The sequence below is a fragment of the Nylanderia fulva genome, unplaced genomic scaffold, assembly GCF_048542155.1.
Source record: "Nylanderia fulva isolate GAGA-0341 unplaced genomic scaffold, ASM4854215v1 Scaffold3, whole genome shotgun sequence".
NCBI classification, from domain to species: domain Eukaryota; kingdom Metazoa; phylum Arthropoda; class Insecta; order Hymenoptera; family Formicidae; genus Nylanderia; species Nylanderia fulva.
The window spans coordinates 2,499,476-2,522,882 of NW_028190368.1; the positions used below are offsets into that span (position 1 = coordinate 2,499,476).

Sequence of the window (23,407 nt, forward strand, 5' to 3'; positions counted from 1 at the left end):
ATCGAACACTATAAGTCTGAAATAAGTCTTGATGTACCTGTTATAGAAGATAGAAGCTGATCTGGCGGCTGAAATGGAAGCATTGGAAAAGCTCTACCAAGACTATTTGCCTTCTTCTGGTCTTCTTAGTGGTCTCTCTTTTCCCTTACTTAACTACTCTAAAACCGTAATTTCCGACACTTGGAAGAGATCTCCACGCTTACCGCGTTCCACTCCCACCTCTCCGTCTTTTACTATACCTAGGGTGTCGCTAAAAATTAGTGCTTCGGACGCGAGTTCCTTCGCGTCGAACGGCACGCTTTCGCGAAGTCACTCTAGACCAGACCTAGTACCGCCTTTTCGTAGATAGTATCTGTTCTAAATCATCCTATCTTATAATAATACGTTCATGTTGCATAGGAAAAGTGTATATGTACGAGATGTTTCTTCCCTTTGCACTTCCTCAAAGGCACAGAGTTCTTCACGTATACACATTTGTAAATTTCCAAGTCTTCCCAAGCTTCTGCGATTGGCAAGCTTCATTTCCGTGTATTGTATGCATGCATTTGTACACATTAGTATATGTGTGTTCATATACATATATATATACAGGATGTTAAAAAATTAGACAAATGAAGGGAAATAAAAGACTTCAAAATAAACATTATTATTTAACACTATTTTTCTCTACGACATTTTTAGTTTTATCCTACATACAATAAACAAACATAAGTGGAAAAATTAAATTATATTTTAATCTTGAACAAAACACGCGGAACAAATACATAAAAGTAATTCACTCTTTTTACAGTAAAATTTCTTAATTAATTTTAATACAAAAGTGACAAATGAAAAGTCATATAAAAGTAATTCACTCTTTTTATAGTAAAATTCCTCTATTAATTTTAATACAACAGTGACAAATGAAAAGTCATAAATTCATATCTCATATTATGTAGTATAAAACTAAATGCTTAGAAAAAATTAGTTTTAACAAAAAATGTTTATTTTGAAGTTTTCTTTTTTCCTTCAAGATTTGTCGATTGTCTAAGTTTTTAACACTCTGTATATATATCATTAGTCTAAAATAAAAAAAGTTCGTATCAGTAATGGAACATTCTTTAAATCATCTAAATAATTTTGAGACGTGTCAAATATTTATTACAAATGTATTCTTGTACAGCTTTCTTTCAAACGTTTATAAGATTCCATATTTATGTAACTTTCCTCTGAATAACCATAGAAAAATAATTTTTCCTTTACTAATTGGTGCTTTTAACAATAATGCCATAGATTTAGGTTCTTATTATTCTTATTGATATCTTATTATTTATTATATTGATTACATTGAGATGTATAGATTAGATATAGTATACATACATATCTTTTATGTGTCAATTACAAAAAGTTATTAATATAACTTGATAGATAAGTAACTATATAGTTTTTGTATATGAAATAACTTGCGGGATATAGAAATATATGTATATACAGGAGGGCGTTTCATGAGGAATGATTAGCTTAATGATTATTAGATTAGATTAATGTGATTATATTAATGATTATTCTAGAACGTAATTGTACACATTATTTTAAGCAAACAAGTTTATATAAACATGTGTCCTATTTAAACAGTTATAAAGATATATAAACTTTTTTGCTTAAAATTATATGTACAATCATGAATATGGAATGCTGAGCATTCCTCCTGAAATGCCCCGTATATATTTAAAATGAAATCGTATGATTTAATATGGCATATTAATTTATTCTTCGTTAATTATGAGTCCAAGAGTAGGAAAAAATATGCACAGTTACAGTTAGATTTTAATTTCTTGAGATTTATGTAAAGTATGATCTGTGTGTTAATGTTTTTGTTTTCTCTTTCTATTTTTCTTTTATTTGCATTAAATTGTGCAATTTGTAGTTGATGAGAAAAAATCTGTTGAGTAAAAAGTGCTTGAAAGAAGGAAAAAGCACTATTAATAAATTTGTATCTAATATGTATTAAAAGTACAGATTCGAGCTAAAAATTAACATGGAGGAATTTTATGAAAATATAAATAGCATAAAAAAGATACAACTCATGGTGTATATACATTTTTGTGGAATTATGTGTAAAAATTACATTTTGTACAACATGTAGCTTTGTCTATGTATTTCAATTTATAATCACACATACGTGTCGTAAATTATGTTATGCTTTATTGTAAGCTTTAAATGGTTAAAATTTGGAAATAACAGGGTAAGTGGTTACGTGTTAGAGTTAGGTGTAATGAACGGTTTCCTTGACGGGTTCCATAACTATGATTGTTTAATAGCATATACACTATTTTTATATTACAGTCCTTACTTGAATAATATACATATATATGATCCTATAGAAAAATCCTATTGAAAAGTTAAAAAGAGATTCCACAAGTTTCGGATTTCAAAGCTGTGTACAAAGTGTTATATCACAAGGTTAGTCCCATAATATTGTTGTAAAACATCGTTGGACCATACTTCACACGCGTTTGCAGTGATTCTGTAAATATAAAATATTCGATTTTTGTTTCCGCACACTTGTTCCCTTTTAGAGATTTTAAACACTCGCATACATAATATTATATTGCTAATTAGACACAAGATAAGTTCTACACTCTTATAATTATAATTATATTATTTCACAATGCATATAAAAATCTTCTAAATGTCTTTCTCTCACATTACAGAAACTTGAAGAGCAGTTCGCCTTACAACTGGAGGAACAGGAGGCGATTTATGGTCCTAGTGCGATACCTTTATGCTTGCCAGCCGATCTTCCCGACTTGACGCATCATACGACCGAGTCTACGCGTAGTTCGTTGTCTTCCGTAAGCGAAGGCTGAAGCTGAAGGCTTTCGAAATTTACGAGAGAACGTGTACAAAAGTATACATGCGCGCGCGTGATCTATAATATGTTTAAACGTCAAACTGTGAAACTGAATAGTTAGTACGTTTCTGCATATCGACTATCATTATGATTTCGTACATGTATATAATGTCGCGATAACGCGTTCTGGAACTGAATAATTTCTATCTAGGTGCGGCTTTTGTTTATATATTATAATATATTAAATATATATATATATATATATATATATATATATATATAATTAATTGAGTCACTATGAGAACAATAGTGGTACTGTTAAAACATTTGGAAAGTTTTTACACGTTACACATTTATAATTCTTGGATATTGAGAAAGTCAGTAATTGTTCATCATGTAACTTGAATTAAAAATACTATATTTAATTGCAAAATTACAGAAATAAGTGTCGACTTCTCGCAATGATACAGAACTTCCGAAAAATGCAAAAAGAAATATTTTGTAAATTATCGCTACGAAAGCCAGTTTATACAATTTGATACTAGCAATATTTTATCTAAAAAAATATATATATGTATAGATTGTTATATAATTTATATATCATGATATAGCGATATATACATTGGTATACTTAAATTTATCCGCCCATACCTGATCTTGGAGTCTTATCGCAGTGTGAAAGACACTAACACTGGGTATATAAAAAGCATATTTTTCGTATGTATTATATAACATATAAAAGTTAACTTCGTTAACCGTCAGTTAACAGATGATAACTTTAAGAAAGGAGACTATTGTTGCGCATGTACGTATGTTTATAGAGAATGTGTAATAATTTTACAGTTATATGCAATCCGTAGGTATGTGGAATGTATATTTTCTATATTAAAAAAAGAGAGAGAATTATGCCCTTTCAACTCAATTCGAGTATGCTGTTAGGGCGTATCGCGAAACTTCTAATATTTGTTACATGTGATTATATAATAGCGATAAGAAAGAGAGAGAAAAAGTGCAGTATAAGGCCTAATACAGATCGCCTGACTTGTTTGATCACGTTTTTGAGGTATTAGATATACATAGAATTGCTGAATTATGTACATGGTATAATAATTCATGTAATAATGTTAAGCTGTAGTCACCATGTTCGATTATAGTTACGTTATTTATAAAAAAAAAAGTTTATAGTAACAACGCGAGTATTCTACTTCAGACGAATATTTTAGTAAATATCCGTATACTTAAATTACTTTGTTCCTTAAAATTCCACTATATCTTTTTAATGTGGAAATTAAATTATACGCTTGAAATTATGTCACGTAAATTGTTTAATTTCATCGTGATATTAACGCATGATATTTAATTGTTATTAAAATATGATATAAATCTTTTATTTTTATTATAAAATTAATTTTAATTTATATTATTTTCTGGAAATGTGAATTTAAATTTGCATTTCCTGAAAATAATGTAAGCCTATTTTACGATAAAATCTTAAAAATTTTTGTAAAAATGTTTCATAGAAATTCTAAATAGTATACTTCTTACGAGTAGAAATAATTATTATTCCTGATTGTGAGGAACAAAGTAATCTGAGACTTTACATTGCACTAAAAATCAAAGGATAACACCAAATATATATACATTGTACGTTTGCATGGTTGTGTAGCCTGATGACATTCTTGAGAATCTCTCTCATAATGCATACTTAAAACGAGCATGCGTGGCTAATGCAAGCTGTAGATAAAGAGTACTTGTATAAAACGAAATAACTTTTTTTATTGTATAAATTGTACCGCTACGACGTGGATCAGTTTTGCAATACGGAATGTCTCCAACGTCGAATATGCCTTTGATTTTTTTTTATTTTTTTTTTTTTATTTTTTAAAGAAATATCGAGATTATAGACTTAAATTTTAGTCTACAAAATATGTGGTCAAAGGAAAATAGATAGAAATGAGACATTCTGCATATATGCAATTATTTGAGGAGTTTCGTGTATATAGAATTCTGATGAATCGCTTAAATATTAAGGAACTGTAATCTAGTATAAATACCATCGTGTTACAATGATTGATTAAGAAGCAGATTTCTTTTTCCTTCAATAAATATTGTGTATATCTCTTTTAAGCCACGAGAAGATTAATTTTGCGAAACACTTACATCTTACTATTCCTCTGCCACATATGGATCATTAAACATATTAATATTAATTAATATTTCTTCATATTAATAATAAATATGAAAGAATTTGAATTCATCATGTTAATTTATTTGTAAGAGTTTATTGAAAATACATAAATTTCCAAAACCTGCGCTTTTATTAAACATTATTAATTAAATAAATATATATATAGAAAATATTTTAAATAAAAAATAGTAGTATAAAAGAGTTGTTGAAAAAAACTGATTTTTTAAATATCAGTTTTTAGAAATTAAAAGCTGGAGAAGAGTACAAAAGATTAAAAGCACAAAATATATTTGCACATTATAATTATTAATTATAATTTATTTTGTATAATTATAATTAATATAATTATTTTCCTCAATATTTCTTATAATTGAATTTCCCGCTTTGTCGGATTTTCATGCCTGTTCGTATGAAAATTTGTCTAATTCGTGCGACAATCACTGATTGGTCCATTCCTTTTCGACTTCTGCGTGTCTATTGGTCCATTGAAAAGCAGCCATTAGATACTTCATAACCTGTTTCGCGTATTTTCTTTCCGGTTAACGTCGCGGCGTCGAACCACGTCGGTGAGTGAAGAAAATATTAATCGTACTGCATCTGAGTGAAACGACGAAAATTTAAGCATTATTGCACGTAAACAAGAATCCGTAAAGTCATTATTAACATATTTTGTGTATATGAAGAAATCGCGAAGATATTTTCAATTATTTTATATTATAGTTTTGATCGTATATGACCTGACCTGATATTTAGCATGACATTCCTCACGTGTAACACATATAACACACGTTTCGATTTATTTTATTTACGTACTCTAGTCTTGCTTGACATATCTTTGTGAGGAAAGTAGAGTCGAGATTGCAGCAATTGATTGCATCTGCCTTAGGATCTACGAAAATGAAGTACAATCGGCTGGTGTCCTCCTCGCGCAGGAAGAACAGAAAGAGGCATTTCACGGCGCCTTCTCACATCAGACGGCGGCTCATGTCCGCGCCGTTGTCCAAGGAATTACGACAAAAGTATAATGTGCGGTCGATGCCAATTCGCAAGGATGACGAAGTGCAGGTGAGTCTGTCGTAACTCTACAATACTCTCTTTGCCGTATCAAATCACTCCATTCACAATAATAACGTTATGTCAAAATATATTAATAACAAAATATATATATATATATTAAAACTTGTATATCCCTTATATCTAATAAATATATATTTTATAATGTTTCATGTAAGTATACTTACTACATAATCATAATTTAATATATAAGCCTTTTGGAGCTTATATATATAAAATTATGTATAATAAATGATATATAAATTTAATATATAGATCTGCTGGGGCTTATATATTAAATTATATATAATAAATAATATAAATTTAATATATATGCCTGCTGGTGCTTATATATTGACTTACATATAATAAATGATATATAAATGTAATATATAAGCCAGTAATGTAAATGAAAGAGATTACTAGTTTATAAGTTCATGATTAAAACTTTCGAGACATTGCATTTAAAAATTTTAAATATGTAAGATATACAAGTTATTTGTGTAACATGAATTTTATTTGAAGGTTGTACGTGGCCACTACAAGGGTCAACAAGTAGGAAAAGTTGTCCAAGTTTACAGGAAAAAGTTTGTTATATACATCGAGCGAATTCAGCGCGAGAAGGCAAACAGTGCAAATGTATACGTCGGCATTGATCCTTCCAAGGTGAGTACAAAATTGCAGTTTAATTAATAAACATACATATTAAATAGATTTATATTCATGATGAATTTAACCAAATCCATTCACGTAGGATTAGATAAATAGCTAGACTTGGAAACTTTGTACAGGGTTTTCCTGTATATTTGTCGATAAGTCTCGCTTGATTTAATCAATGCAGAAAAGTGGCTCTGACAATATAATTGTTTCTTTTAATTTTGTGTTTCTCTCTACACAGATTCAATTTATTATTATATTATCTTTTCAGACAGTTATTGTTAAGCTAAAAATGGATAAAGATCGTAAGAAGATTATCGATAGGCGAAGTAAAGGCAGATTGGCCGCATTAGGCAAAGATAAGGGCAAATATACAGAAGACGTGACAGCTGCTATGGAAACATCGTAAATTTTGATATTTTCTTGTGTTTATTTACAACAATAAAATGTCAAAAACAAAATTTTCAAGTTTTACAGATCCCTTATATTTAGTACTAAAATTTTTCTTACAAGTTTTACACAGGACCTAAAAGTATATATACTTAGATAAAAATATAAATTTATTTTAAAAAGTAAAGAGAATTTATCGCACGTATACGCATATATTACACAATAACAAGATTTAACTTATGCTTTTTGCACATAACGATATAAGTAATAATACATAATTCTTTTTCTTTTTCTTTTTCTTACTGCTTCGAAATTGCAAGAGCTCGTAAAATATGTAAGAACAAATTGATAATATCTAAATAAATATTAATCGTCGCCAAGATATATTCTTCAGGCGAAAGTGTCTGCATTATTGCTTGCGTATCGAAAACAATGAACAAGCAGAACAATAATGCACCTCCAATGCTTATGGCTAATTCTAGTGCAGTACTGTGAACGAAGATTTGTATTAATCCACCGATCAAGAGGCACCAAAGTCCAATGAATAATCTGTAAGGTAAAAAAAAAAGGTAAATAATTGTGGTATTAAAAATAAAACAACATGAAAAAGATATACTAACCCGAATCCAAGAAATGAGAAGTCTCGTTTAGTTTGGAAAGTATAAGCTGTCAGACCGAGTAAAACCGTCAATGTTATAAAGAGAGCTTCCAAAACTGTTGTGGTATCATACATGGACACTATGATTCCCACAGTATATGCCTGCACCAATGTCTAAAATTTCCAAAGCAAATTTATATAAACACTACATACAACAGAGAAAATAATCAATCCTTCCTCATACTTACAAATGAGCTCAAAAGGATTAAATTAGCAGGATGATCCCTTCGTTTTATCATCAGAGCAATCAAAATTCCCATTGTCAAGAAAAATGCTACACCTATAGTCCATGGGCTAAATAATAAATAATCAAATTAATGCTTTTTTCATAAAAATAAATATATATGATTAAAGTAAATATTCTTACTTTTCCTGTACGTATAATTTCACAGTAGAGCTCATTACAAATACCGAAGCCACAACAACTGTCATCAAGAGTTGAATGCTCAATAAACCATAAACTTTTCGTAAAAAGCCTGCACAAATTATAAGTAGTGAATATTAGGTAGGGCAATACATTCTCATATTATAAATAATTACATTATAATGAGACATTTTTCAAGACAACAAACATATGTTAACTTCAAAATCCGATAACGCTATATATAATTACCCATTCGTATGTTGATATCTGCATTGTGCACATTGTTTCTGTATGCAAAATCAGTTTGTATTGAATGTTCAGATTGTTCCTTGCCACCTCGTTCAATGTCTTCTTCGACCAACATTAATGGTACAGTAGCCATTTTTATTTCTCTGAAAGTAAACAATTTGACATAACACTGACATAAGGATTAGATTACTTTCAAAGAAACATAGGGAAGGTCTGGATTTATATGCCATGCATAAAATATTAGTCAGATAGATCAATATGTAAAAAACCTCCCTTAAAATTAACAGAGAAGGATTCAATACTTTATATATTAAGAGGATTGAATTTTCTTGATGAATTTCTCTCTTTTTCAATATGTGACATAACCATGTCAGAAATTTGCTCAAAATGTCAATTCCATATGATGGTTACAAGACATACCTTGATTTTTTAAACTTCTGAGGAGGAAAATTGTAACTGCCAAGATAAATTTGCACTTTTAATGAGTGTCAATTATTTTACATCATTATATGTAAATCGATTCGATGAAAAGATACGTATGTATTTCCTTACTTCGTAGAAATATCATGTGATACTGCTAGTGCCATCTGGAAAGAATAAATTTGACAGGAGAAAGGAGACAGACGGGAAGTTTAAACAAGCACTCCGACTTTCTTAATTAAACGAAAGTAAGAATTACAACAAATAAGTGTAATTATTAAAGATGTAATTATTTAAATTCGTAGTTCAATCTTTATTTATACTTATCGCAAATATGTAATCTCTTATTCATAACCAATGTTTATATAGGACTGTACAAATAACCTCTTCAATTTATCAAAGTCACTTTTTAAATTATTCCTCGCTCCAAGATGCATCTTTTAAGTAACTGTTATTAATTATCTGTTTTTTCCTGCTTCAATTAATTTCAAGCTTTATTATATTCATTAAAAAATTGCATTTAATAGTATGGGACGAAGCCGCACACCGTCACCAGGAAGACGAGGAAGGGATCGATCCCGGGAACGAGAGCGCGACAGGGATCGACGAAGAAGACGTTCGCGAGAGAGAAGACGAAGGCGAGCATTTGAAGCAAAAAAAAAAAAAAAATTAATTTTAATTAAATTTTCCAATTTATAGATCTGTGGAACGAGACAGAGTTAAATCCAGAGACAGGGACAGGGAACGAGAACGTGAACGGGACAGACATAGAAGGTCATATTCTAGATCCAGATCGAGAGAACGTGATAGATCAAAACACAGATCGAAACCAAAACCTTCAACTAATGAACGACCCATTATCACAGGTGCTTGAATATTCACATATACATTTGCGAAATAATTCCTAGCTACGTAATGTTTGAATTGAAGAAATCAATAAAAATATTAACTTGATTATTAAGAGAAATATATTCATTAAGATATATTATATTGTAGAAGCGGATCTTCAAGGAAAAACTCCAGAAGAACAAGAGATGATGAGAATAATGGGATTTTGCGATTTTGACACTACTAAAGGCAAGAAAGTGGATGGAAATGATGTGGGTGCTGTTCATGTTATATTGAAAAGAAAGTACAGGCAATATATGAACAGAAAGGGCGGATTTAATCGACCTCTAGACTTTGTCGCATAATTCTTATAGTTCTAAGAAATTGATCTTATTTTATGAGAAAGAAAGAAGTGATCACAGACAAACTTTTAGAGATAAGAGAATATAAATGAGACTTTAATTCTATAATTAATGTGATAATTAACATGTTATCATAAACTTTATAAATGCTAGATTATATAATAAAAAAATATTTATACTTAATGAAAGTGCTACTTTCTTTGTATTAATGACTAAGCTGTAATTGAAGATTTGTATTACAAAAAAAAAAAAAAAAAAAAAAAATTAAATAGTATCGAAAGAACGTAATTTTATATCTAAAAACTTGATGCATAAGATATGCAATCTTAATGTATTTGTTTTAAGATTCTGATGATCTTCTAGGTCGTTTTGAAAGCGGTGATTTCATAGAGCCTTCCGGAGATGCATCATTTATTCTAGATCGTTTTAAACTTTGCAATTCTGCAGATGATTCCATAGAGACATCATTTATATCTGCATTAGATGCATTTGGACTACGATGAGTGTTTTGTGTATCCAACTGTTAAAGAAACAAAACTTAATATCAAGATCTTAAATTATATTTAACTCTCTTTATATTCTTACCATGCTAATGTTCATCTTCTCTAGTGCTTCTGTTAATTGCGTATTCTTTATACGAAAATCTCGCGTTACACTACGCTTTATGTAAATCTCAAGTGGAACCTAGTTAATGAATATACGAATATCATAATTGTTTCTATTAATCTTGATTCATATGGCTTTCTCAGTATGCTATATTAATTTTTTAAATACAATACTTACTCCAGTCTTTTTATCAAGCGATAAAACTTCTTGATGAAAATGTTCAATTTCAAATATTGCACTGGGTATAATCTTGGTCTCTTTCAAAATTTTATTTCTTTGTACATGTGAATCAGCTTTTAACTTTGATGCATCTTGATTTCCCTATATATATATAAATTAAGTAAATAAATAAATGTGATTATATATATACATATACATACACACACACACACACACACACATATATATATATGTGTGTGTATAATACTTTAGAGATTTAAATACCTCAATGTATGTTATTAAATTATAAAATGCAGATTTTAATGGTTTTCCGGCCGATTGAATTACTTGAATAAATCTGAAATCATATATAAAATTAAATACAATTGAATTTATAAAATTCACTATTTGTGTAATAAGTCTGATAAGAAAGTCTTACTTGACTGATTGAAATGCTGCGTTTTGCTTACTGGACTTTCCATAGAAATATTTTGTAAGATTGCCAAGTATGTTGTATAAAATTTGCAAGTTTTTGAACATAAAGTCTGTGGGTGGTCCTGGTTTAATAGCAACGTTGGCTAATGTATAAAGTATTTGTATAATATGCGACAATTGTCGACACAAACTGCGTTCTTGCGTTCTCAGTTTTTCTTGATCTGTATATTTGACAAAATTTTTATTGCATTATTATCAAAGAATACCATGGGCGTTCACAGGAGGGGCATGATTAACATTTTTTTGTTTCTTATTTTTCGTTATTTTAATTTTTTTTATATGTTGGAAGGACCATGAAAACATATGAAATTAACAATAATATCAATGCAAAATAAATACGTGTTTCAAGATCCGTGCCAGGTGGACAGACTATATTTTGCTCGGCCTTAAGCCTCATCAGTAACCAAGATACATTGTCCAACTTTTCTTTTACTGAACTGCTTACCAAATTGTAAAGCTGTATTGCTATATTTTCATGGACAATTTTCAATGTATCATTTTCTATTGTTCAGTCTACACACATAAATAATATTTAACATCTTCCCTCGTGTATAACAGCAAGATACATACTGCAATGAAATATTATATATTGTATTTTAATCATATATACCTCCTCGTCGATTTTACCCACTTTCTCGCACAATGCAAGAGCAATATCAATTAATAATTTGCTATGTTCTTTATTATGTTCTTCTATCCATAATAGAATTTGGAAAATAGTTAAAGAAGCTTGAGACTCCATATTTTCTAATTGGGTGAATTTCATCATCGAGTTGAATATCTTAAAGAAAGAATAATATTTCATATCCTATTAATTTTTAATTTATTTATTAAGTGATTATTGATTTCAAAATAATACTGACTTCATCACCATTTGTTTCGTGAAAATTAATCTCTTGCGTCAGTTGACGTATAGTATCCAACAATATGCCAAGTATTTTTTTGGAATTTTCCTCATATTCTTCCCTTTCGCTAAAAAACGTTCTGAAACTCGCTCTTAGAGCAGCAATCATGTTCTCTAATTGTCCATTAATATTGTCTGATTGAGTTGATCTATTAGCTGTAAGAAAAAAATTATACACGACGAAATTATATAGGACACATTACATATACACATGTGACAGAAAATGCTCTTCTCTCTTTAAGATACTTTAGATACTTACGAATAATAACATTGAGGAATTGCGGCAATTCGGAAGTGAAGTACACGCAAGTTAAACAGCATAATTCTTTGAAACATTCCAATGCTAATATAGTGCCTTGTTCATCTGCATCGAGAGCTTTCTTTATATCCAATACAATATAATCATACAATAATCTGTGCAGTAAAAAAGAGGGCTTTAGGATTCACAAAAACATAAATGTGACATATAATATATTTGCATGTTTCTTACTTTCCAATGTCAAAATAAATCTTCATATGTTGTTCTTTATGCTTCCGTAAATTATATTCTGTCAAATGTTTAACACTTTGTAAGATTTGCAGTAGTATTCGCAAGATGTAATGGTAGAAATCATCATGTTCTATCAATATATCTACTTGATTTTGAGTCGTCCAAGGAACGGATTTCCTATTGTAATAAAATTATAATAAGATTTTTATCAATTGTACATAATCAAAAAATACTTACAAGTAGAAGAGCGATAAACTTTTGTATACGGAAGATAGATCTAGAATAGTAGACAATTGCTTTATATTTTTTAGTCGTCCAGTTTTTTTTATTGTTGTATTATTTGGGTCGTTTTGTGACTTTTTATTTTTGCCTTCTCCTTTTTTAGTCTTTGATACGCGCTATGAGGATGAAAAATTTTATATTAGACTGATATATTTTTATTATCTTTTATCTTTTCTTATATATCGTATATTTTTATTACCTTGGTACATTCTACTACTTTTGTGTATCCTTTGAATAGATTTTTAACACTTTGTGCGGTGTCTGTGCAGTTCACGGACCACGCACCGATCCTATATGACATAAGAGCTTCATAAATCTTGATCGTTAATAAAACATTTTGTATTTTTTCTTGGTTTTTGATACTAGAATTGGTTAAATCCAGCTTGTCATCCTAATAAGAAAACAGTTAGATATTAAATAATTATAAATAATAATTTAAATATTTAAAATCTAATCTTCTATTAAACTTACCAAGTTTAAATGTTCTATGTCAAGTCGCGCCATCCGCCTGCAGAGAGATTCTAAAATCACAGCCAGTTCATCTATAAGGGATGATTTTATTAGAGCCGACTTGATATAAATCTTTTGCAGTACAAATATTAATTCCGCGAGAGGTTCTTGCAATATAACTTCCTCCCCTTGTACAGCTGTACACAGATCCAGTTTAACCGGAATCAGGACATTCTCGTCCGTTTCAAAGAACATTTTAAAATGCGGCAATAACATTTCCAATACATATTCCGCTACCTCAGTATTCGTTAATACGGCTTCGTATAAACCTAGGCGATCAAACAAAATTAATTATATTAATATTTTAATATATTATTAATGATATTAATTAATTGACTAGATGTGAATTAATTTAATATAAAACAAAAAATATGTAATAATTTCTTTTATTTTGCGCACCGTTGTATAAATGTAATCTAACTTCGCATTCATGAGTAAAGCATCTTCTTAAAATACCCAATATGTCGTAATATAAACTTCTATTGTAAGAAGTTTTTGTTGCTTGAGTACCTCTTTCTAACGTTACCTGCAAAGCAGAGAATCTTGTATAATAATTTTATGGCATTGTAAATTTTACAATAATAATTGAGATAAATGTTAATAAAACCTGAGTCAGAATGGATGCAGAACTTGTGCCAGTCGACGACGAATTGTTAATGTATTGACTCGAACTCATCGCGAGGCCACTTAAAGAGTGCATCTTTAAATTTTTTAGCATTTCTAAAATCCCGCTAACCGCCATTTGTCGATTTGCCGTACCTTTTCTATAAAGAGTCTTCCTCAATGTTATTATCAGATGTTCTCTTATGGTAACTGAGACTTTTATCAATGGAAAGATCGCAGAAACGATGAAAATGGCAACTTCTCCGGGAATAAATGAGATTTGATCGAGAAAAGTTATTACAGAATCTTGATGGTCCAACATAAGAACAGTTAATTTCTGGCACATGTATGTTAAACAATCTATAAATACATAAACAATCGACATTAATAGCTGTTAATACTTTTAAATTGCGATTAACAATTATATTTTTTTTACATCAGAATATTTAAAAAAAACATACCAGTGTATTGAGAAATACTCGATCCACCCGCGATTATCTTATCGAGCAATATTTGGAATACTGTCGCTACCGTTTCATGATGTTTTTTCATGATCTTTTGAAGTATTTTCATAGCAACTTTCCATAAAGGATGAGTGCCAGTTTTTGACTTATTCTCTATAGTCATAAGAACAAATGCTAGGTCTACAAGACCTTTCAATACTAAATGACGATCCCTATCACTGTATATTAAAAAAATTCGATATTAAATTATTTCTGACATACTTATGCTATATATTTTTACCTTGCTTTGATGACATTTCCCATTATAGTCATTATACTACAAGAATCAGGAATCAACTTTCTCAACCACGCGCTATTCTTCCGTCTGTCGTCATTTTCCTTTTGTTTGTTAATGATTGTTCGTAGCATTTCGAAAATCTATAATGTATATATTAACCCAATGATGTTAAAAGCATAAACATTAAAATGTGTGGAAACTAATGTATTAATTTAGCACCTGATTTTCATCAATAGAAGCAACTGTGAGTAATACAGAAAGCATAAAAGGTTCTAATACAGCCTCAGGAACATATGTCACACTTTTGAAATACTTGATATAGTCTCTTATGTGCTGGTGATTCAATTGTGCTGCTTGATATATGTGATATAATACTGTGCTTTCAGTATCTTGGATTTCCTTGGGATTTATCACATCTATAATTTAGCAATTTAAGATTAAAATAAAGAGGTACGCATCAAATTAAATTTTATATAACAAAATTTTATGTATATTTCAAATTACTACATATATTAAATTTTCTTACCTATAGTCTCAAAGGTATCAATACTGTCAGAATTAGCTTTCGAGAAACATAACATAAAATATCTTCGTAAGGCCTCCAAGAGAAGTTTACTGTCCTGATTAGTACACAATCTTAATGACTGATGCACAAACGGAGGCACCTCTTCCAGAGGTATATCTTGCATTCTTGTGCAAAGTACTGTAATTACTGTAGTATGATCCTCCTTTTGTAAGCTTATATCTCTTAAATAAGAAAAATCATCAATTTAGTTATTATGTATACATTTATTTTCCTAAATAAAAAATCACAAACATATTTACCTAAACATTTTTGTTAATGAAGGCATTATTTCTGTGTTCCATGCACTGTTGCATATATTATTAACAATAATAGACTTATATTTAGAACCAGTAACTTCACCGTTCATATAATTGATATATTTCTCTTCTTCTAATACTTCCAATAGAATGGGCAGTAGATCCTTCCAGCTGAAATATTCAATGAAATCAGTTCCTCGTAAGCTTTAATTATATTAAAAATATCTGTCAATTTCTTACATACCTTCTAAACTCGTCATCATTATTGTGAATACTGGCAAGACAGAAATCTACTAGTTTAAGTAAATGCAATTTTGGATAGTTTGGAAAGTCCTCCACTACTCGATTTACAATGTTGTTCGCATGACTGATCGAAACTTTGGCTTTGCCTAAAGCTTTCAACGCAGACTCCACCAATTTAAGTCTCTTCGAATATAATTTATCCGATTCGGAGCACACCTGCAAGATCTCGTCCAATATCTTGGAAATGCTCGGATCGTCAATTTCGTTCGATAATAATTTCGCAAGCTGAAATTTCAATAAATTTCAATAAAGGATCGGTATAACTTTATATAAGATTCATGTAAATATGCATCCTCACCTCTTCGGTCGAAGTTTCTTGCACGAATTCCTGTAATTGCTTTCGATCCTTTTGATTAATCAAGCTATTAAGTTTTGCGCTCATCTTGATTAATTATTACAATTATATAGCAGTGCAATATGATATCTATAATCAGCAGATAAATGCGCGTCTTTCTTTTCTCCGACTCGCTGATGACATTCAACAATATTTCCCGCCCTTGCAATCTTGCAAACACGCAAAAAAACTAGAAAATTTCTAAACTCCCCATAAGTAAAATCACTATCAGGCCGCTCTCAGGTTTCTCTCTGCTCTAACCTTCGATATCCAATCGAAACGTCACTATCCTAGTAATTTTCTAACTTCCCTGGGAATTTATTCAAAATCTCACCACTAGATGACGCGTAAATTAATGTCATAAAGTGTATATAAATACTTCGGAGTACAAATAGACGAGGCACGAGGTACACATAAAAAATGGCGGATGACGACGTGAATGGAGATTCTGATGATATACAGCAGCAGGAAAAGTCTCAGAAGAAGGCAGCCAAATATGACAGCGGCGCGGCTGATTTGGAGAAGGTGACCGATTACGCCGAGGAGAAGGAGATCTCATCCTCCGATGGATTTTCTTGCGTAAGCGTGGGTCTTCGTTTGCACGTGTATCACTCGATCACGCGTTTACATTTCTTGTTTTTTATAACTTGGAATGTATGAAACAATTTCTCAAATTCATTGCATCTTTATTCGCTGAAACTGTATATTTTAAAATAACAAAAATAAACTTCGATCAGAAATACTGTCGCGGATAATTAAAAATGTAACTTACTATTTCATATTTCGCGTTATTTAATTTTGTATTTTTTACATGTATTAATTAATTTTGGTTCCTACATTAAAAAAAATATATCCAACAGGCTCTCAGTATAATTGGCGATCGCCGAGATAAGGAAGCTGCAGAGAAAAAGGCTAAGGAAAAGGAACTGCTTAAAGTATCTATAAAGAAGGAAGATGTCGATTTAATTGTAAGTATAAAACTATTATTTTGTATAATACATGTTCTTTATGATTGAAAATTTGAATTAACAGACTGAAGAAAAACTTATCTTTATTTCAGATGAAAGAGATGGAGATCAGTCGCATTTTAGCCGAACAGACACTCAGGGAACATAGAGGAGATGTAGTAGAAGCATTAGTAACCTTAACTAATTGACATATAGGATATTAACTATTCTGACATACAAAACTTTAAATTCCATTGTAAATTATACAACCTTAGATGTAGATTTCGATTAGAAATCTTTAATTAATATTTATTGTTATATTATATATATATATATATTTCTGTATATTTTTGTCAGTCTCATGACTACGAAGAAATTTCTCTACTACATCTATAAAGAAATAAGTAAATAGACATTTATATATTCATTTATACAGATACATTTCTAAAGAGCATTCATTAAAAGTACTATGGGTATATTTACCAGAATTATAGATGGGACTTGTCATTTTGTGATTATCGATATAAGGAAATACCTGTTCCTCTTTAAAATCCCTGATTACGAATGTTATCATACATCCATAGTGATAAGATTAATAGTATGGGCATAAATATCATTCTTTAAACAGTACAGCGGCAGAAGTACATTTGTATTGAAAATGATCATTTATTTTATCTTAACATGTTTATTCTTGTGAAAGTGTTCTTTTGTCCGTAACAGTATTGTTTTACATACTTACGCCAAATCATGATTAAGTGTTAATTGTTTAGTATACAAATGATATTTGGATACTCTCAAATGTTGGTTACTCACTCATCTATATATAAAAGTGATGTCATGAAGTCATTTTTATTGGGATATTTATATATTTTTATATTGTAATATATCCAGTCAAGAGTTCAGGTATATAACATCTTTATATATATAGTATTACAATAGTTTTATTATCTTGTCATATTTTGATATATATTACAAAGTGCAAATGACTAATTGTATATATATCAATGATAACAAAAAATATTGACTTTTTTAACAGAATATATTTCTGTATAAGATCAAAATATTGATATTTTCGTAGATTTGGTTACTTCCTGGGAGATTTCAAATAGCTACATCAGTTTTGATAACTGTACTCAATGTAACGTCAAACCGCATGTGTGTAACTGTTTGGAGGATCGTCTTGCAAGTGAGTTTACATCAAAACTTGCAAATATAAAATCTTTTTTCCATTTTTTAAATACCTATAATTGTTTTTCTTTTTGCTTTTTGCAGACAAATGTCTAGTCTGCTGTTCTGATGTTTCATGCTGTTTCTGTTATGATTGTACTTGCAGGTGACAGTATATTGCACATATGTTATTACAATCATATCTCTTGTAAATATCAGGATTAAGTTATCTAGGAAACGAGAATTTTTATTGCAGGCAAAACAGGCAATTGATAATAATGACGCAGATCGCCATTTCCATATTGTTCACGTTCGGCTTCCTCGGCTTGATCATAATTTATTGCAAAATATGTAGTAGGTATGTATAAATATTGTTTCACTTTTCTGAATTTTTTCGCCATTTCTCGATATCATAATAAAATGGAACTGTGATAAACTTAACAGGATTATCACATCCGCTGTAAATATAGCTTTGTCTTCCAAATCTTAAATCTATTTCTCTTAATCTTACATATTGATCTTAATTAATTGATAATAATTTTATCGTATCGACACAGAATCGGCAGATCGATGACATCAGAAACGAAAAAGCAATGTAACTGCATTGATGAGCATTGTTCATATTACAATTATTTTCTAATATTATTGTAACATGATAACATTTTTCTCATGTGATTTATCAAGCTCAAAATTTCTGGAGAATATTTATCTCACGATTCAATCACATCCAGAGAATTTTCTGATTTTTTTTCTTCATTGAACATCGAAGATGAAATAATTTTCTACAATTAATTCCGTAAGACGAAATATTTCAATGTCTCCTCGATTTTTACAGGACCAGACGACAAGTTACACGTGGAAGATGCATCGTGTTGCAAGAACAAGAACTTGATAGAACGAACTGCAGTGTTATAGAAGATCTAAGGGAGAGACCACCTCCATATAACGAAGTACCTTACAGTGCTCCTCCTCTTTACACGTCTCCCTACAACAGGGTAAATACTTTACTACGTGTTTAATCCTAATTATGATAAAATACTTGTGCGTTTTCACGACTCACCGCGATATGACGAAAGATAAAATGTTAAATTCGTTTCCGGTGATAAAATACCGCCGTCTCTTTACAGACGTCCATGCAGGAAGCTCCACCGTCGTATCCAGGAACTCCGAAACCGCAAGAGAGATCCGAAGCCACCGAGCAAACGCTCTCGAGACATTCCGTGTTCGTTGCTTCTTCCATAGCTCAACACATGTAATGTGATATTTCTGTAGATATTATAGGTAATAATTACCTACATATTTGTACAGATATGCTATTTTAATTATTATAAAAAGCGTAGAACGTCTATAAATTTAGCTTAAAAGAAAGTCTTGTCGTTTTTATCGTAGTCAGGAACAGGATATCATTTGCATGCGAAGAATCCTACGAGTTCTTCAAAATTACCTTGTCATTTTAGAAACATTTTAAAGAGATTTTTAAGATTTACAATTTTTTACTAGTCGCAATAAAAAAATACGTAAGTCTTTTCTTATAATTCAGATAAACGCACGCAATGTCGTAATCGTTACAGGCAGTGAAGGGTGATGAAAATTACGCTCCACAATTATATAATGAAAATGTCATTTATTTGATGTGGTGCAATGACTTAAAGTAAAATGGAAAATGAATGTCTGTATGAGCTGGGTTTAATGAATGGCGCGCGCGTAACAATTTCTCGGAAATCAACCACTACCGCCGCCGCCATTCATCGTTTTACAAAAACGCAGCGCTTTGGATTTTTTTTAAATGCAATATACAACGGAAGTGTGTATGTCTGTGTATATATAATATGTGTGTATATGTGTGTGTATCAGAGAGCGGGCGTGCGGTAGCGGCTAAAATTATAGCGGATGGTGATCGTCGATCGGTCGCCAACACGCGCCGGCTTTCATCATGATGAGGTAACATTTGTCTCTTACTTGTACTTAATAGTTTATCAAATTATATATCCAGTCATACATTCATATTTATTCTTGTTGCGGTATTCTTGCACGCGGAATTTGCGCCTATATCTGCGTGATTTTTTCTCCTTCTTCATCTTTGATCTGTACTTTTTACGGATTTAGCTATTTTATTATCGAAATTTGCTTTTGCTCTCCTCACTTTTTTCTTTCGCGTTACGCTTTTTCTTTCTTTCCTAAGAAAAGACATTCACGAACGTGATACGTGTGTGTTCCACGAAAGAAATCGCCGCACAGTCCCAAAGATAGATACGAGAATTAGAAAATAGTCGTGAATTTTTAAAATATGAATGAGTAATTCGCCAAAGTCTGTTCCTTAAATTTGCCGCCATACTTAGCTCTCGTCCCTATGATTTCTCATCTTATTTAAGTCCTATTAAAATCTAAGACTCAAATAAAGGGATATTGACGTAGAAAAACAGTGGAAAAATGCTTCTACACTACATTTCCGTAATCACAATTCAACTTCTTTGATCTTTGACACAGTCGCATTATTTGATACTACTACAACGAATGTGTACACTTCTTAATCTGAATGAATTTTGTTATGTTATATTTAATTTAAAGTATCGGTAGTGCGTTCAAGGAACAAGAGTTTAGCTTAATCTGTAAAATCGAAATAAATTATATGCACATTGATTATTATTGTACGGTTTTGTAAAAGTATAGGATTTTTTTCTCGTACATAGAGATTTGCGTTCAAAGTTCTTATATAAAATACACAGCAGATATGTACAGTGTGTAAAAATCTTAAAATCGAAAGTGACGCGCTAGATTTGGGACTGTCCGGATAACGACTGCATCGCTTATTGTAATGTATTTTGTATAACAAGTAAATATTCACTGGCTGCCAGGATCGTCAGGGGGAAATCTGTCTCTAGAAAGGATTGATTACACACAATTGCAGTAATTACAGTGGTCTTATCACAGAACATGTATGGCATTAATTGTCATCATTAATGATGTGTAAATGGTAATAAGCATTTCACATATTTAAAACTCGGGTTCTCTCGATAAAGCTAAAAAGATCGGAGGATCAGGAAGCCAGTACTAAACGATCGATTATTATTTTTGCCTCTTGTGTGGTTGCCCATAATTCAGTTCATTATCCATACATAATTTTACAGCTCAATCAAATTAATGACAAATCAAGGAAATAAAGAAAGACGAAAATTATTTAACATCGCGCTACAAATTGACCAACGATTATTTTTACAATTCTTTTAACCTGATTCTTTTCTTTTTTTTTGTATTTTCTCTCATCCATTTACAATTAATAACGTGCCAACTTTAAATTGCGGATCGTAATGTTTCTAAAATAACGTAACGCAATCAACGTGCGTGTGTGGGAATATACAATAGACATTCCCACGATATTCAAACATAGATCCGATAAATTATGGACAACCCTAAATTTAATAATATAATCATTAATAATAATAATTAATAATAATAATAATAATAATTCGATTCTATCATTTCACTTACAGTATGCAATACTTCAGAAAACAAGACAAACTGTGCCTACCGAAGGGGAAAGGGGATTTGGAAAATTGGATCAGGATTTATCGCCGCAAAAAGAGAGGAGAGGTTGGGGGAAGAACGGGAAGATATTTTTATACTTGTAGACAAAAATATACAAAAATACACAGGGCACGGATTGCGTAGCGTTAATAGTAATAGTAATAGTAAATAATAATAATAATAATAATAATAATAATAATAATAATAATAATAATAATAATAAAAATAATAATAATAATAATAACCGTTCATATATATGTTTCAGAGAAAGAGATCATAAAAAAAGAACACTAACTAGAATGATTTCTCCGTCTTGGAAGAGTTTGAGACGCGCTAGAACTAAAAAAAAATCACTACTATCGATAGAAACAAACAAAGTATCTAATTCTCTCCGTGCTGCTCGACGCGTCGAGCGAACGGGGACATCCCCGTTTGATCCATCATTTTCTTTTCTTTCTTTCGACAAAGGAACAAAATATTTAAATCGTCTGGCCGACGTCTATCACAACTCCCTTCGTGCATCGCGCTTGGTTGTCGTTGCGGCAATTTATGGCGACGAGCCACGTGGAGAGAAACTCCTCGCCTTCTTGGTCCTCTCTGGCTATATATCCTTGAACGTCTCGCGCGCGGCCGTGCGCTTCCGTCTTCATTCGCTGGTAATAGAAACGAAAGCAAATCCACGATGATGATGACACGTTCCTGGTGACACGTTCCATTGCGTCACTGAGAACTGATCGATTGGCATCGGCATTGGCATTGAAGAAAAATGAACGGGTTTTGTGCCCGATCACGGTGCTACGGTGATCAATTCGCGCGCACAGGCCGGTCGAGAAGTACGATACGTCTTCTGCTGGTGGGATGTGAGGATGTGAATGTGGATGTGTAGATTTTTCGGAGATATTTTCTCTCTTTCCTCTCCTTTTCGACGCTGCGCGATCACTGATAGTGTGATCGTGTCATCGCCGAGTTTTCTATCACTACCGACACTCACTTGAACACAAGAGTCTAGGGCACACGTGTTTGGAAATACGCTTCTTTGAAACTCGCCCTCGACCGACCGGACAGACCAGACGGTTCTCCTCTTCTTCCCGTCGATCTCCGAACATTCTCAACCAAAGTTCGTAGACAGTCAGTTGGTTCTCGCGTCGGTTTTCCATAAGTGATTTTTTTCATTTTTTTATTCTTTTTAGACCAGAGGGTGGCGCACTAGGAAACATTTATTTAGCACTACTATTATACTTCGTTATATCACTGTACACAAATGTTCAAGAGGGATGTAAAAGTGGTGGGGGCGATGTGGAGGTCATGCCCTGGGTCAGCGGTGACTGCTTTCAGCTCTGTTTCACCCGTTTCCTGGGCGGTCCGACCGGTGGGATTTGCTGAGTTGCCAACGCCCGGAAAGCTTCCGCTATTAGGTGCGGGTGGGAATTTACCATGGACTTGAAACCTGCTGTATCCATCACGTCAGTTGCATGTCTGCAAGAAGCGTTCGCGAATTAATTAAAGATGGCGAGATC

The 23,407-nt window shown here is 31.4% G+C and overlaps 7 protein-coding genes and 1 pseudogene across 16 annotated transcripts in view; 5 read left to right on the plus strand and 3 right to left on the minus strand.

Moving 5' to 3' along the window:
- Slik (Sterile20-like kinase) overlaps positions 1-4,960 on the plus strand; it is a 16,097-nt gene extending 11,137 nt beyond the window's left edge. For 3 of the 6 annotated variants that reach the window (XM_085484357.1, XM_085484358.1, XM_085484359.1), the window contains exon 12: positions 47-2,428. In XM_085484357.1, the coding sequence (XP_085340483.1) occupies positions 47-349 (303 nt within the window). In that variant the 3' untranslated portion in view covers positions 350-2,428. Of the gene's footprint in view, positions 1-46; positions 2,429-2,693 lie in introns of those variants that run through there. The other 3 variants (XM_085484361.1, XM_029299379.2, XM_085484360.1) reach the window with 2 other exon arrangements.
- Positions 4,961-5,502: 542 nt separating this feature from the next.
- RpL26 (ribosomal protein L26) lies at positions 5,503-7,192 on the plus strand. The gene is made up of 4 exons (XM_029299452.2): positions 5,503-5,587; positions 5,908-6,086; positions 6,600-6,740; positions 7,003-7,192. The coding sequence occupies exons 2-4, from the start codon at positions 5,919-5,921 to the stop codon at positions 7,138-7,140; spliced, it is 447 nt and encodes a 148-aa protein (XP_029155285.1). The 5' UTR covers positions 5,503-5,587; positions 5,908-5,918; the 3' UTR covers positions 7,141-7,192.
- On the minus strand, positions 7,193-8,970 carry LOC114928344 (protein lifeguard 4-like). The gene is made up of 6 exons (XM_085484295.1): positions 8,813-8,970; positions 8,393-8,535; positions 8,147-8,255; positions 7,968-8,073; positions 7,742-7,893; positions 7,193-7,670 (listed from the first exon to the last, which is right to left on the minus strand). Exons 2-6 carry the CDS (start codon positions 8,523-8,525, stop codon positions 7,421-7,423), a joined length of 750 nt encoding a protein of 249 aa, XP_085340421.1. The 5' UTR covers positions 8,526-8,535; positions 8,813-8,970; the 3' UTR covers positions 7,193-7,420.
- ytr (U4/U6.U5 small nuclear ribonucleoprotein 27 kDa protein yantar) lies at positions 8,964-10,727 on the plus strand. The gene is made up of 4 exons (XM_029299429.2): positions 8,964-9,060; positions 9,340-9,450; positions 9,512-9,678; positions 9,809-10,727. Exons 2-4 carry the CDS (start codon positions 9,341-9,343, stop codon positions 10,003-10,005), a joined length of 474 nt encoding a protein of 157 aa, XP_029155262.1. The 5' UTR covers positions 8,964-9,060; position 9,340; the 3' UTR covers positions 10,006-10,727.
- Positions 9,873-16,430, minus strand: FANCI (Fanconi anemia complementation group I). Its single transcript, XM_085484297.1, is given in 22 exon segments — positions 9,873-10,522; positions 10,588-10,686; positions 10,786-10,929; positions 11,053-11,125; positions 11,207-11,423; positions 11,602-11,779; positions 11,876-12,043; positions 12,126-12,322; positions 12,426-12,580; positions 12,657-12,833; positions 12,894-13,054; positions 13,138-13,329; positions 13,410-13,717; positions 13,848-13,974; positions 14,056-14,411; positions 14,513-14,733; positions 14,796-14,932; positions 15,012-15,208; positions 15,319-15,539; positions 15,618-15,785; positions 15,859-16,142; positions 16,216-16,430. Coding segments are annotated over 22 exon segments (4,044 nt in total). The 5' UTR covers positions 16,300-16,430; the 3' UTR covers positions 9,873-10,342.
- A 202-nt stretch (positions 16,431-16,632) lies between these two features.
- On the plus strand, positions 16,633-17,686 carry LOC114928325 (huntingtin-interacting protein K). Its single transcript, XM_029299441.2, has 3 exons — positions 16,633-16,830; positions 17,112-17,219; positions 17,312-17,686. Exons 1-3 carry the CDS (start codon positions 16,672-16,674, stop codon positions 17,405-17,407), a joined length of 363 nt encoding a protein of 120 aa, XP_029155274.2. The 5' UTR covers positions 16,633-16,671; the 3' UTR covers positions 17,408-17,686.
- Positions 17,687-17,743: 57 nt separating this feature from the next.
- LOC114928310 (uncharacterized) lies at positions 17,744-20,820 on the plus strand (annotated as a pseudogene). Its single transcript, XR_014925058.1, has 6 exons — positions 17,744-18,101; positions 18,277-18,384; positions 18,471-18,531; positions 18,622-18,723; positions 19,201-19,360; positions 19,493-20,820. The product of XR_014925058.1 is annotated as an uncharacterized LOC114928310 (transcript).
- The window catches only part of rdx (BTB/POZ and MATH domain-containing protein rdx), a 94,103-nt gene continuing 90,665 nt past the window's right edge, over positions 19,970-23,407 (minus strand). For all 4 annotated transcript variants that reach the window (XM_085484294.1, XM_029299577.2, XM_029299567.2 and 1 more), the window contains one exon: positions 19,970-23,366. In XM_085484294.1, coding sequence (XP_085340420.1) covers positions 23,222-23,366 — 145 coding nt within the window. In that variant the 3' untranslated portion in view covers positions 19,970-23,221. The remainder of the gene's footprint in view (positions 23,367-23,407) is intronic.

Excerpts from the sequence above, each read along its gene's own strand:
- LOC114928344 (XM_085484295.1), bottom strand. The coding sequence starts at position 8,525 with ATGGCTACTGTACCATTAATGTTGGTCGAAGAAGACATTGAACGAGGT. Across the intron at positions 8,074-8,146 it reads AAATTATACGTACAGGAAAA|CCCATGGACTATAGGTGTAG; the intron begins GTAAGAATATTT and ends TTTATTATTTAG. Across the intron at positions 7,894-7,967 it reads TAATCCTTTTGAGCTCATTT|ACATTGGTGCAGGCATATAC; the intron begins GTAAGTATGAGG and ends TGGAAATTTTAG.
- LOC114928325 (XM_029299441.2), top strand. The coding sequence starts at position 16,672 with ATGGCGGATGACGACGTGAATGGAGATTCTGATGATATACAGCAGCAG. Across the intron at positions 16,831-17,111 it reads CCTCCGATGGATTTTCTTGC|GCTCTCAGTATAATTGGCGA; the intron begins GTAAGCGTGGGT and ends TATATCCAACAG. Across the intron at positions 17,220-17,311 it reads AGGAAGATGTCGATTTAATT|ATGAAAGAGATGGAGATCAG; the intron begins GTAAGTATAAAA and ends TCTTTATTTCAG.
- ytr (XM_029299429.2), top strand. The coding sequence starts at position 9,341 with ATGGGACGAAGCCGCACACCGTCACCAGGAAGACGAGGAAGGGATCGA. Across the intron at positions 9,451-9,511 it reads TCGCGAGAGAGAAGACGAAG|ATCTGTGGAACGAGACAGAG; the intron begins GCGAGCATTTGA and ends TCCAATTTATAG. Across the intron at positions 9,679-9,808 it reads TGAACGACCCATTATCACAG|AAGCGGATCTTCAAGGAAAA; the intron begins GTGCTTGAATAT and ends ATTATATTGTAG.
- RpL26 (XM_029299452.2), top strand. The coding sequence starts at position 5,919 with ATGAAGTACAATCGGCTGGTGTCCTCCTCGCGCAGGAAGAACAGAAAG. Across the intron at positions 6,087-6,599 it reads GCAAGGATGACGAAGTGCAG|GTTGTACGTGGCCACTACAA; the intron begins GTGAGTCTGTCG and ends TTTTATTTGAAG. Across the intron at positions 6,741-7,002 it reads TCGGCATTGATCCTTCCAAG|ACAGTTATTGTTAAGCTAAA; the intron begins GTGAGTACAAAA and ends TTATCTTTTCAG.